Source organism: Dreissena polymorpha, chromosome 1 (genome assembly GCF_020536995.1).
Source record: "Dreissena polymorpha isolate Duluth1 chromosome 1, UMN_Dpol_1.0, whole genome shotgun sequence".
Classification (NCBI taxonomy): Eukaryota; Metazoa; Mollusca; class Bivalvia; order Myida; family Dreissenidae; genus Dreissena; species Dreissena polymorpha.
Window position 1 is genome coordinate 49,382,197 of NC_068355.1, and position 13,026 is coordinate 49,395,222.

The window sequence follows — 13,026 nt, forward strand, 5'->3', positions numbered from 1 at the left end:
AATTTAAATACATGTCGAATTAAAACTTACTTGGCGGCAAGATGACCAGTGGTCTGGTCAATGTCATGACATCAGTGTCAGAGAATCGACGTTTTCTTCCACTTGCAGTAGTACAAGTCACCTGCGCGAGATTAAAATCACATGTTTACGTTTGGTTTAGTAGTTTTTGAGTCCCATACAGGTTAGAACAGATGGGACTATAGATTTATGTCTGTCCTACCGTCTGTCCGTCAGTTTGCAAAAACTGGATTATGTTATTTCTCAAAACAATGATGAAGATATGTGGTTGATTCGCGGTAAATGACAAGGAGCAATGTGAGGATTATGTAAGAACCCTTGTTTTCCAACAGATATAGAAGGTCAGTCACTGTTGCTTAAATTAGAACAAAACTTGATACTGCAATAACCAAGAACCCATTATGTGTATTGGTCCCTGTTATAAACCCAAAATATACCAAATATTATCATTAAACTTGGTATAAATATTAGGCTATAGAATTGCCAATTCAATATCTGTCGATCTCTTCTTTTATTCATCCGTTCGTCTGCCAGTCCGTCCGCTAAACTGAACTAACTAAACGTGTCACGAAACTTCTAAACGTATCACGAAACTTGGTACACTACATGTGTACAGATAAAAGGCAATATGAAGTCCATGCATACTCGTAAAATGATAAAGGTTTTCACCAGAAGGAGGCTCCTGTATTGGTTGCGCTTTTGTCAAAGTCTTGTTCTGACAAATCAAAGTATAAAACTGATAAATGCAGTTCAAAGAATAAAATCAAGAAAGTGCAGGAGTTCTTTAAAATAAACACCCATGCAAATTTAAATTATACCAGAAGATAACTTTTATTTGTTTGCTATTCCGTTGCAAATTATCCTTTCTCTCGATTTACGATTTTATCTTTACCGCTGTACAATTTCCGTTGCAAAGTGTAACCTCGACTTCAATTGAGACAGCTGCAATAGTCGATGTAGGTGTTGGCCTGTTACTTATTGACACAGGAACGAACATTTTGAAGGGAACATTCTGCACGCCGCCACTTCCGATATCCGTCTTTACTGGCGGATTCATAGGAGCGCCACCAACGGGGCATCTGAAATAAAATGAAATATAATCTTTCATATGGTTAAGAATTGAAAATACATGATCATATCATAGTGGGAACTTTTTTGAACCAAGCAATTGCAGTCACCATAGTGTGCAGTATTACTATTCTATCTTATATTAATGTTTTTGAAAACCGATAATGAATAGTAATGCGAAATGTTTGTTTTGCAGTGAGCTACGTGCTGGATTGACACTCGTGACCATTCAATATGCCGACCTAGAAAGCAAGGAATATTCAAATAAGGTTTTAAGCATATCCCATGCTACATGTTCATATAGCTCACCTGAGCAAATGACATGTTGAATTTAGAATACACTTCCAAAAGATGGGTAAGCATCAAACGAATTGCTTTAAATATTAATTTATTAAATAACTTCAATGAATACTATAAGTATTTTTATTTAGTGGAATCATCAAGCAAGTCATTCACCCTGAGTTATACGACTTTTGTTGTTCGCGTAAAAGCGTAAAAGCAATGTGTGCTTTTATCTACTCGTAAAATTCAAATGGAACTTTTTTTAAATTATGTTAAATACAGGGGAGAGATCTTTGTAATTCAGATAGCTAAACCAATTAAGGTACCATATTGCTTACCCTGCGCTTATAATTGTCACGGCTGGCACACTTCCTACTTGGAATTTAACGGTTCTGATGGTAAATCCAACAGCAGCTTCGGTGAAACAAAAAACAAACATTCAAATGAACATGCTTTATCGTAACACTAACGTTTAACATCAATTTGTAGTTAGTAAGTCGTGATAACAAAGATATATCAGTTACGGGAAGGGTGTATTGGAATTAAAACCTCCGAAAGGCTACAACTGGCATAATTATTATAGCATTTCTTGTACAAAGTAAGGATGTTTATGAACTATTTTGCAAAAAGGGGATATTCAATAAAGCGTGTTTATTATACTATTAAGACCCAAAACCAGATCCTATCGTAGCACTTCCAATAAAAAGTCCGTAACAACGAAATAATCTTTGTTTACATTACAAGTGAAGTCATTTAACCGTTTATTATTGAACAATTGCCTCTTGCTTCAACCATTCAAATTCCAATATTGAAATATTGAGAAATGAAGATATAGTGCCAGCTGTGCATATACTTCTTGCTTCAATCCGTCGTATTTCAATATTGAAATATTGAGAAATAAAAATTAAACGCCAGAAAAAATTATTTCACTGTGAATCTATAAAAGTATATACACCTGTCAAGTACCGCTTAAATAATTCTGATATGCGGATCTGTATATTCTGCAAAAAAGGGTTGTGCAGAAAGTCCGAGAAAATAATAATAATATTATAATAATAATTATAATGATGATGATGATGATGATGATGATGATGATGATGATGATGATGATGATGATGATGATGATGATGATGATGATGGTGGATGGTGAAAAAACACTTCTATAATAGGAATCATGGAAATATTACAAGTCGTAGAAATAACGCAATTCGTGGAATTAAAATATATCATTGAAAAACCACAATTTCTTTTGTGAGCTTGCATAATATTTCTCCATTCCTTTATAAGAGCCTGTTGAAATTGATTACGGAGATATCGGCATGCTGTTGCTCTCTAACATGTCTGTTAAGTTTGTCACACGAAAGCTCAGTAAAGCTTAGTCTATATTGATTAAATTCACCTTAAATGACATGTTGATAACACCACGTCCATACTAAACATTTTGACTGGTGCAAAGTGTGTCCTAGAACGTTCGAGTCGTAATATAATCCGAATATTCATGCGCTGTTGTGTTGTATAAACGTCAAGATTGTTAAGAGGCTAAGTTAAACGTACCGTTATCGGCCGCAGGAATTCGCACCAGCAACTTCACGTCCTGTCCAACTCTGACAGTAGAAAGTGTGGTTCCAGTCTCGGTCGTAACTGCAAACGTCACCGTTGTGTTAAATGTGTCTGAGACAGCAGACGTCTGGTCGAGCATCCTGTTGTTAAACGACAATGCTTAGAGCTGATATTCTCGGCGTTTCACTTGCTCACTTCAACAACTAACATATACGAATTGAAACTAAACATAACGCTCGCGGGATTGATTTTCAACAAATGGTTCAGAACTTTTTCTCGTTAAAGTGAGGGAATTATAAATCTTTAAAGAACGACACACACAAAACAAAAATAAAAAACTACTGGCAGGTATAATAGACACAATTTTTATCTGAGTAAGTCAGTGTTACTCGTATAGGAATGTTCAGAAAAGAAGTCAAGTAGGCACAAACCTAGATCGTATACAGTAAACAGTTATCCAACGAGTTTTAACATGTTATCCAACGAGTTTTAACAGTTAAAAGTTTATATATTTACGTTGTGTTGACGGATGCAGATAAAACCTGGGGTATCAAATCCACGCTACACGTCACTGCATATACCCGGTCGTCTGCCGTAGCGAAATTAGCATATTTTTGAACAACCAAAGTGAACGCCGTACCCTGAAATTGAATGGTAGAATAATGATTTTTTAGTATTTTCTAGTTAGTTTCAATGATGATACTAGTGCTTGGTCTTTTTAAAAATCTCCCCAAATCAAGGATTTTTTAAAACTCAGTTGTGCGATTATACGTTAGCTTCATTTTATTCTGTCCATGAATATGAAAATAAGAAACATATGTACAATTTATTTGTCGGATGCGCTTTATTACACGTCATGTTTTTTTTAATGAACCAATATGTATAAATGAAACAGCATAATAAACGTTTTAAATCTTGTATATGCATTCGTTTTTGCTTAAAAATACAACTCGTGTGAAATAAAGATATAACTTGCATAATAAAGTACGTCCATTTGTATAAATAAACAGTTAAAATGAATAATTAAAGCCTTTTATAAAATATTATAACGGCATAGAAACATCCTCTCGGTAAATATTTCTACAGTTTAGGTAAAACAAATGAGCTACATCCAATTTTAGTATAAACAACGTTATGCCTATCCTCACGGGTTTAAATGTACATCCTGAGACTCTTGCGTCCATAATGTAGGTAAACGGTAAACTGGTAACGGTTGTTGAAGGACATCCTGTACCACCACTATACACTGTGTAGCCGAGTGTTGCTTTTGATGAATCAGTGATTGTGATATTCACTACTGGACCAGATAAGCATTCGGCGGTGACTAAAAAAAATGCATTTGCGGAAGATAAGAAGACAGTATGGAATGAGTGATATATTGGACGTCATCTGTTGATGACGTTCAATTGAACGAATGTTAATGGGGGCTAAGTTTCGTTAAGTTGAGGCAAATCACAGCGATTTGGGAGTCTTGAAAACTGGACGATAACTTTTGCTGAAATTTGACTAGTTCTGGCTACCATAACTTTAAATGTCGCTTTTTATGATTTTTGACCGGCGCGACTTTAAAGTTATGGACCAACCCCATTAGGTAAGTCAACCAGAAATTCCCGAAAAGTTGACAGTTAACAAAAACCGGTCCAGAACAGCTTTTAAATGCAGTTATTGGCCCAAATCAACCACTTGCTCGGAAAGATTGACATTTTTCACATTTAACTGATATAATCTTTCACAAAAATACTATCTTTAACATTTGAAATTTATCTTTTTTGCTCTAACATATCGAGAAAAACAGCGATGCGACAGACATTCTTGAAATGAAAATCTCCCGAGATTTCACGGTCATATGACGTTATTTTTATTTTTAGTAACATACCATGTGCTCAAATGTTTACAAATTCAGAATGACATTTCCCGGTATTTTAAATTATACTTGCTTGTTTTGTAAACAAATTGTAGTGTAAATACAAACTCAAAGTAAAAATTATTGAAAATTACCTGATTCACTTTGTGATCAGTCTTTTAATCCACCAGACGTATGTTGTTAATCACAAATAATAGATTTCAGAAAACGAAAGAAATGTTTACAATTTCAGCAAAAATAAATCAAGGTCGATCCGAAAGTATCCAAATGATAACCCGTCACGTGACAAAGCGACAGTGGCGTCAAAATTGTGAATTTCAGACTGATGAGAGTTATTTTCATCTATTGTATGATGCATTTGAAATAATTTGAACCTTAAAATATGCCCCGATGCAATCATTTATATTCATTCACCAATATATGTAGAAATGTATCAAAGAAAATGAACTGTCTTTGATTTATATCGTGACATAAATATGTTACGATACTGGTTGACTTTCGATATGGGGTTCGCTTAAGCGTACAGGTCTGTCAATGCCATATAAAAATGTACGCTGAAGTTTCTTTAACTAAAATTTGACATGTATATGGACCAGAACGCGATCTACCTGTTGGCGTAGGCGTCATATCTGGCAAAAATCTACTTTTCGAGTATTTTGTGTTTAAATATTTTTTCTGCGAAACACAACGCGCGGACATAAACATTGTGACGTCACGTCATGAAAAGCGCTTAGGCTTCCATCTTGTTGCGCAACAAGGAAACCCAGTTACGCGTTATAAATTCAATATACAAAGAAGAAATTGTTCTGTTTAAATATCATGAATACAAATGACTGTATTGTGCGCAGCGGATGGTAATTCAAGTATGACAGAATACAATGTAAGTATCATGTGTACTTGAATTTGTCCGACGAGTTGAAGAAAGGTTTACACGGCGCGGCTTGCAGTGCGCAACACATCATTAGTATCATAAAGTGTGTAACAAATAAACAAAATAATCGACCATAATTATAATTTAACGTAGCACACAATCGGGATATTAAAATATCTATTGCAACTGACACCGTTTTGTCGAATAAGTTGATGACACAATTTCTAGAGTTATAAAAACAACTTCATTTAGTATAAACGTCACGCTTACGGTTACCTCAATGACAAAGTTAATCCATTGTTTATAACAATTAAGTTGACAACTTTAATCCAAAGTTTATAACAAACACCTTGAAACGATGTGCACTTCCACTTCTATACTTCCATGTCTTTATCGAAACTTAGTTTAAACCACACTATTTTATTGTATTCCTATCGAAGTTTACGTTTATGCATGATAAACACACAATCCGAAATACGTTTTGCTTCGTTCGATGCTTTAAACAAATAATACTGTTAAAAACACCACGTCCGACAAGTACTATGACGTGCGCATGTCGTAGCTATGACGTGCGCACGCGATAGATATGACGTGCGCACGTCAAGGTTATGACGTGCCCACGTCATAGCTTTGACGTGCGCACGTCATAGCTATAACGTGCGCACGTCATAGCTACGACGTGCGCACGTCATAGAGACTGTCAAATAAAATATTGCCTATGCCCCCTTTATGCAACTCTATGACGTGCGCACGTCATAGCTATGACGTGCGCACGTCATAGAGACTGTTAAATAAAATATTGCATATGTCCCCTTTATGCCACCGTAGACAAGTCCTTAAACTCCAGATATTTAAAATAAAGCTATCGTGTTTCGTCACTGAAATGACGTCACACGATGTACTACGTAATACATTTCGTAATATAAAATCAAAGCGCTGAAGGCATTGCAAAATAAATTGAAAACTATCTTATGCAAAGGTATGCTGATGTTTCAATTAAAATGTACACAGACTTTTGTAGATACAGAAAAAGGCTTTATGTTAGTCGATAGTGTTTTGGCTAAAGATGGGGGTTGTCCGACAAACTGCAGTTCTTTGCTCTTTTCGCGTTTTTAATATTATAGTCATGGGATTTGAAGTTCTACTTTTTAAGGTAGCTTATCGAACGGCTACGAAAACAAATGTCTGCGAGTATTATGGTATCCATCAACTAATGCACAGAAATAATCGGTTTTCAATTTGATTTAATCTCCCCACTCATTCCATCCCGCGAAACCCTTAAGGTGTCGCAACTCTAGTATGGAATGAGTGATGTATTGGACGTCATCATTGATGACGTTCAATCGAACGAATGATAAAGGGGGCTAAGTTTCGTTAAGTTGGGGCACATAGTCGCGATTTGAGTCAATTGAAAACTGGCCCAACACGTTTGCTGAAATTTTGCATGTATATGAACCAGAATGCGATCTACCTGTTGGCGTTGTCGTCATATCTGGGAAAAAACAACTTTTCGAGTATTTTGTGTTTAAATATTTTTTCTGCGAAACCACACGCGCTAAGATAAACATTGTGACGTCACGTCATAAAAGCGCTTAGGCTAGCTTCCATCTTGTTAAGAAAACAAAGTAACTGACGTTACTCATTATTAATGCAATATACAGTTAGGCGTTAAATCGATAAACAACGACGTAATAATTGTGTTTGAATATCAATACGAAGTACACATGTATGTCTTTTGTGGAGATCGAGTGTGGTTGTTTAGATATATATATAAATGACATAAATCTATGTGTTATTGTGAGCGACAAGTTGAAGAAAGGTTAACACGGCGAGGCTTTCCAAGACGTGTCGGATAAATGCAAGTACACACTGGTATTAACATGGTATTCTATTTATCCGATAATACCTTTAAAATACATGATAATCATGAGACAAATACATTATTAATTTAGGGTTTAATTATTGAATCAATAAATAAACGTGAGCAGCAAATCAATTTAGTATAAACAACACGCTTACCTTAATGACGACGATAATCCAATATGTATAACAATTACAATTATGTATGATAAACACACAATCCGAAATACGTTTTTGCATTCGTTCTATGCTTTAAACAAATAAATAACTGTTAAAAACATCCAGAGAATTTAACTTAAAATTGTTTGTTTTGACAAATAAATTACGTCACACAACATACGTCATAATTGCGCAATCAGTTGCATGCAAAATAAAAGTACGGAAAGCCGGTTTTGAGAAATGTTTATATAGATAAGCAAAATAGTATGATACAAACAATAACAAACGGCAGAGCGGGGACGGACTTCTCAAAATAGCACTTATTAAAATAGTTTCATGTATATTAAAATCCCTGCGATATCTTTGGTGACCTTCATCAAATTCATAGAAAAAAATAAAATACAATGCAAGTATCACGTGTACTTGAATTTGTCCGACGAGTTGAAGAAAGGTTTACACGGCGAGGCTTGCCGTGAGCAACACATCATTAGCAGCATAAAGTGCGTAACAAATAAACAAAATAATCAAACATAATATTAATTTAACGTAGCACATTTAAATATCTATTGCAACTGACACCGTTTTGTAGCGAAATTTGATGACTCAATTTCAGCTTTAACAAGAGTTATAAAAATACTTAATTAAGTATAAACGTCACGCTTATCTAAATGACATCGTTAATCCAATGTTTGTAACAATAAGTTGACTACTTTAATCCAAAGTTTATAACAAACACCTTGAAACGATATGCACTTCCACCTTTATTAATCCATGTCTTTATCGAAACTTAGTTCAAACCACACAATTGTATTGTATTTCTATCTATGTTTACATTTATGCATGATGAACACACAATCCGAAATACGTTTTGCATTCGTTCGATGCTTTAAACAAATAGTTTACAAATAAAAAACACAACGTCCGCGACATGTCCTTAAATTCCAGAGAGTGTAAATAAAACTGTTGTGTTTCGTCACCGAAATGACGTCACACAATGTACTGCGTAGTACATTTCGTAATATAAAATCAAAGCGCTGATTGCATTGCAAAATGAATTCAACACTATCTTGAACGCAAAGCTATAATGATGTTTCAATAAAATACACAGAATTTTGTAGACACAGAAAAAGGCTTAATGCTAGTCGATAGTGTTTAAGATGGGGATGTCCGACACAATGCAGTGGTTTGCTCTTTTCACGTTTTTAATATTATAGTCATGGGAATTGAAGTTCTACTTTTTAAGGTAGCTAATCGAACGGCTTTGAAACAATAAACATGTCTGCGAGTATTATGGTTTATTTCATGTGATATGTATATTAAATTTTTGCGAGAACTTTGGTTATACCATCATTAAATGCATATGGAATGAGTGATGTATTGGACGTCATCATTGATGACGTTCATTCGAACGAATGATAAAGGGGGCTAAGTTTCGTTAAGCTGGCGAGAATCACTGCGATTTGTGGCGCTTGAAAACTGGCCCAGCACTGTGCCTGAAATTTGACATGTATATGGACAAGAATGCGATCTACCTGTTGGCGTAGGCGTTATACCTGGCAAAAATCAAGTTTTCGAGTATTTTGTGTTTAAATACTTTTATGGGAAAGGGCACGCGCACAGATAAACATTGTGACGTCACTTCACAAACAGCGTTAGACATCCGCCATCTTGTAACGCGACAAAGAAACTCAGTGTTATTAATTCAATAAACACAGAAAATATGATTGTGTTTAATTATCATTAATACAAATGTCTATATTTTGTGCAGCGGATGTTTATTCAGACGGATACGACAGAATTACGTAAGTATCATTGTGTACTTTACAGTAGATTTTACTACGGAAGAAATTTATTATATCTCACTCAGTCACTGACAAAATGAGCTTGACACATAAACAACAACCGGATCAGATTTACATCCACATAATATTGTGCGAATCCGATGCAATTCAAATTACTAATGTTTGATAACGTTTGATGAATTCGTTATATCAATATGCATTAACTTTCAAGGGGAATAATTATAATTGAAATGTGCGATTCAATGACAGTGTTATATTGGGATAATTAGTCGTTTAGCCGTATTAACAGATAAGTATTTAGTTTGTTGTGTTTCATTTTCAACATAGTTTTACCATTTTCCTTAAAGTAAAACAGTTCAGTCGTCATTATTTCTTGAATTTTAAATATTGAAATACATGTCGGATATTTCATATTTTCGGACGTTGCTACGTAAGCTAGTTGTCAACATAATTATTAAGATACATATTTACCTTTTACCATACAGTTGTGCAGCTGTTGTCTACTTAATGACGCGCTGTTTAATGTCTATAGTGTTTTTCTGCCCGTGATGATAATAAGTCTTTAAATCAACAAACCCCAGCAATGTCAATGTTCTGTCAACATTAGAAAAATATTAGCTAAAGAAACTTCAGCGTACAATTTATATGGTATTGACATACCTGTACTCTGAAGCCAACTCTGTATCGAAAGTCAACCAGAGTAGTAACATATTTATGTCACGCTATAAATCAAAGAATACTCATTTTCTTGGATACATTTCTACATATATTGGTGAATGAATATAAATTACTGCATCGAGGAATATTTTAAGGTTTAAATGTTTCAAATGCATCTAACAATAGATGAAAATAACTCTCATCAGTCTGAAATTCACAATTTTGAAGCCATTGTCGCTTTGTCCAAGACTAGTTTTCATTTGGATACTGTCGGATCATCCTTGACATCTTTTGCTGATATTGTAAACATTACCTTTGTTTTCTGAAATCTATTATTTGTGATTAACAACATACGTCTGGTGGATTATAAAACTGATTTTAGTGTGAATCGGGTAGTTTTAAATATTTACTTTGAGTTTGTATTTACACTACAATTTGTTAACAAAACAAGCCAGAATATTCTAAAATACCGGGAAATGTCATTCTGAATTTGAAAACACTTGAGCACATGGTATACAAATATACAAATACAAATTTTATTTTAAATCAGTTTGTACATAACAAGTATAACATTAGCGATGTATCGCTATTGACCGACATATGGTATGTTACTAAAAGTAGAAATACTGTGAAATCTCGGGAGATTCGCATTTCAAGAAAGTCTGTCACATCGCTGTTTTTCTCGATATGAAAGAGCAGAATAGATAAATTTTAAATGTTTAAGATAGTATTTTGTGAAAGAATGTATCGGTTAAATGTGAAAAATGTCAATCTTTCCAATCAAGTGATTGATTTGGGCCAATAACTGCATTTAAAACCTGTTTTGAACCGGTCTTTGTTAACTGTCAACTTTTCGGGATTTTCTGGTTGACTTTCCTAATGGGCGACATTTAAAGTTATGGTAGCCAGAGTTAGAAAAATATGTACAACTGATCAATATCAATCATGACAGACTGATGTATCAGGTTAGTGCAGTGATTTTTCCACCAGATCCTCACAAAGGTGATCCCGGTTGATTTCTCCACAATTGAATATATGTCAGTACACAAATAAATTATTCAGCAGGAAATGACAATCGATAAATGTCTAAGTTTTAATTTAATTGTTTGCACAAATTTGGACACTCTTTGTGTCTGGGATCTGTTGGGTTAAATGACCTTTACAACAAAACATACATCTCTGAATCTGCGATACATTACAGTTAAAGTTTAAGACATGTAAAATACCAGTATTCAGATCTGAAAATATCCCCAAAAACTCGTATGGTATGAAATACATATATCTTGTGACGTATTTTCATTTAAAATCTTGAATTTAATGACGACTTGAATGTAATGAAGACAAGTCGGACATGCAGTTGTTAAATATTTTAATACGTATATCGTGTGACATAATTTCATTTAAACTCTAGATTTTAACGACATTAATCTGACGCGTTATTTTATTTAGCAGTAAAAAAAAAATAAGTAGACTATCAAAAGAATACAAAAAGTGTACTTGTAAATAAAGCTCCTTCATTCTGTATAAAGATTGTACGTTACAGCAGAGCTCCAGATAACTTTTCTGAGTAATTGGGTTAATACCCACTTCTTTTGAGTTCAATTGGGTATTTTCATATTCAATTGGGTACAAAAAAGTCGGTACCCATTTTTTAAATTGACAATTGGGTACTTTTGTTTTAAAATTGGGTATGTTCATTGTCTAACTGTCTTAAATTCGCACCTGCTTACCTGAATAAGCTGGTTGAAGTTCCACTCTTAATTGATTAGTTTCAGAGATTTTGTGTAATTATGTAGATGTATCCATATTATACAGTCTTGATTTTAAAAAAAGTTCAACGATTTTTTCCACCAGTTTTCTTACAATGTAAGCACTTAGAGCAGATTGCCTCCGACACAATATCGTCAAAAATTAGTTTCACTATATTTTCCGCTTCTGATTTTGTGTTGCCTGCAGTTGAATATCTTGAAATTGAGTTTGTTAGTGCTTGGGATACGATGTTTCCATTTTTTAGGCCTCACGGTTTCTACATTTTCACAACAATAACACGTATACTGAAAGCGCTTGGACAAAGCGGAAAGAATCCGGGTATTTCGGACCAGGGTATTTCCGGGACAGATTTACTCGTTATGCAAAGGAAAAATATGATATGCGTAATCGACAATTTCAATTGGGTTTCGGAACGCATGGTTTTATTTTTCTATGCGTAATCGGCAATTTTACATTGGGTATTTACACAAATGCGCACCTAATCTGTAGCTCTGTTACAGTAATCTGTGAAACAACGTCATTAATAAAACAAAAAAATATGTTTGACCACAACGGTGGCTAATAATGTTTAGGAAAAATGCAAACAATATAGATTTATCTATAACATAACATGTTAGAATTTTATCATGCATTTATAATCACTCATAATGAGATTTCAATATACAGTTACATGCATAGACAGTTTTTTTAATCCAGTGCCTTTTGAATTCAGAAAATAAGCAAGATAAACCATAAAATTGGGAAAAATAGATAGTAAACCATAAAATGGAGAAAAATGAGGCATTATTAATATGATTATTAATAACAGAATCACAATAATATTGTTTTTAAGTGCATGATTTAGTGCATTTTTAAATTTATATTATAAAATGCTGCTTGAATTTCTTTTTACCTTTCATATGTAAAAAAACAAATATCATCTGCTAGTGCAAAATATGACTGGTCATTTCGTAGCAAAAGAGAAGAAAATAAGTGCATTAAATAAATGAATTAATATTTTTGTATCTGGAATAGTTGTATTTTAAATCGATCCTCCACCCTATTATGGCCGAATAAGGGCTATATTGCTTTCCAACTTGAAATGAAAAGGCATATTGGTTGATCGTGTAGCGTTT

At 34.0% G+C, this 13,026-nt stretch overlaps 1 protein-coding gene across 5 annotated transcripts in view; it reads right to left on the reverse strand.

Moving 5' to 3' along the window:
• Window positions 1-4,658, reverse strand: part of LOC127879997 (uncharacterized) — a 105,521-nt gene extending 100,863 nt beyond the window's left edge. Inside the window, exons 1-6 of one of the 5 annotated variants that reach the window (XM_052427210.1) lie at window positions 4,077-4,658; window positions 3,445-3,569; window positions 2,923-3,068; window positions 1,707-1,782; window positions 911-1,097; window positions 31-121 (exon numbers count right to left, since the gene is read on the reverse strand). In XM_052427210.1, the coding sequence (XP_052283170.1) occupies window positions 31-121; window positions 911-1,097; window positions 1,707-1,782; window positions 2,923-3,068; window positions 3,445-3,569; window positions 4,077-4,112 (661 nt within the window). In that variant the 5' untranslated portion in view covers window positions 4,113-4,658. The remainder of the gene's footprint in view (window positions 1-30; window positions 122-910; window positions 1,098-1,706; window positions 1,783-2,922; window positions 3,069-3,444; window positions 3,570-4,076) is intronic. The other 4 variants (XM_052427202.1, XM_052427193.1, XM_052427174.1 and 1 more) reach the window with 4 other exon arrangements.
• Between the last annotated feature and the right edge of the window lie 8,368 nt (window positions 4,659-13,026).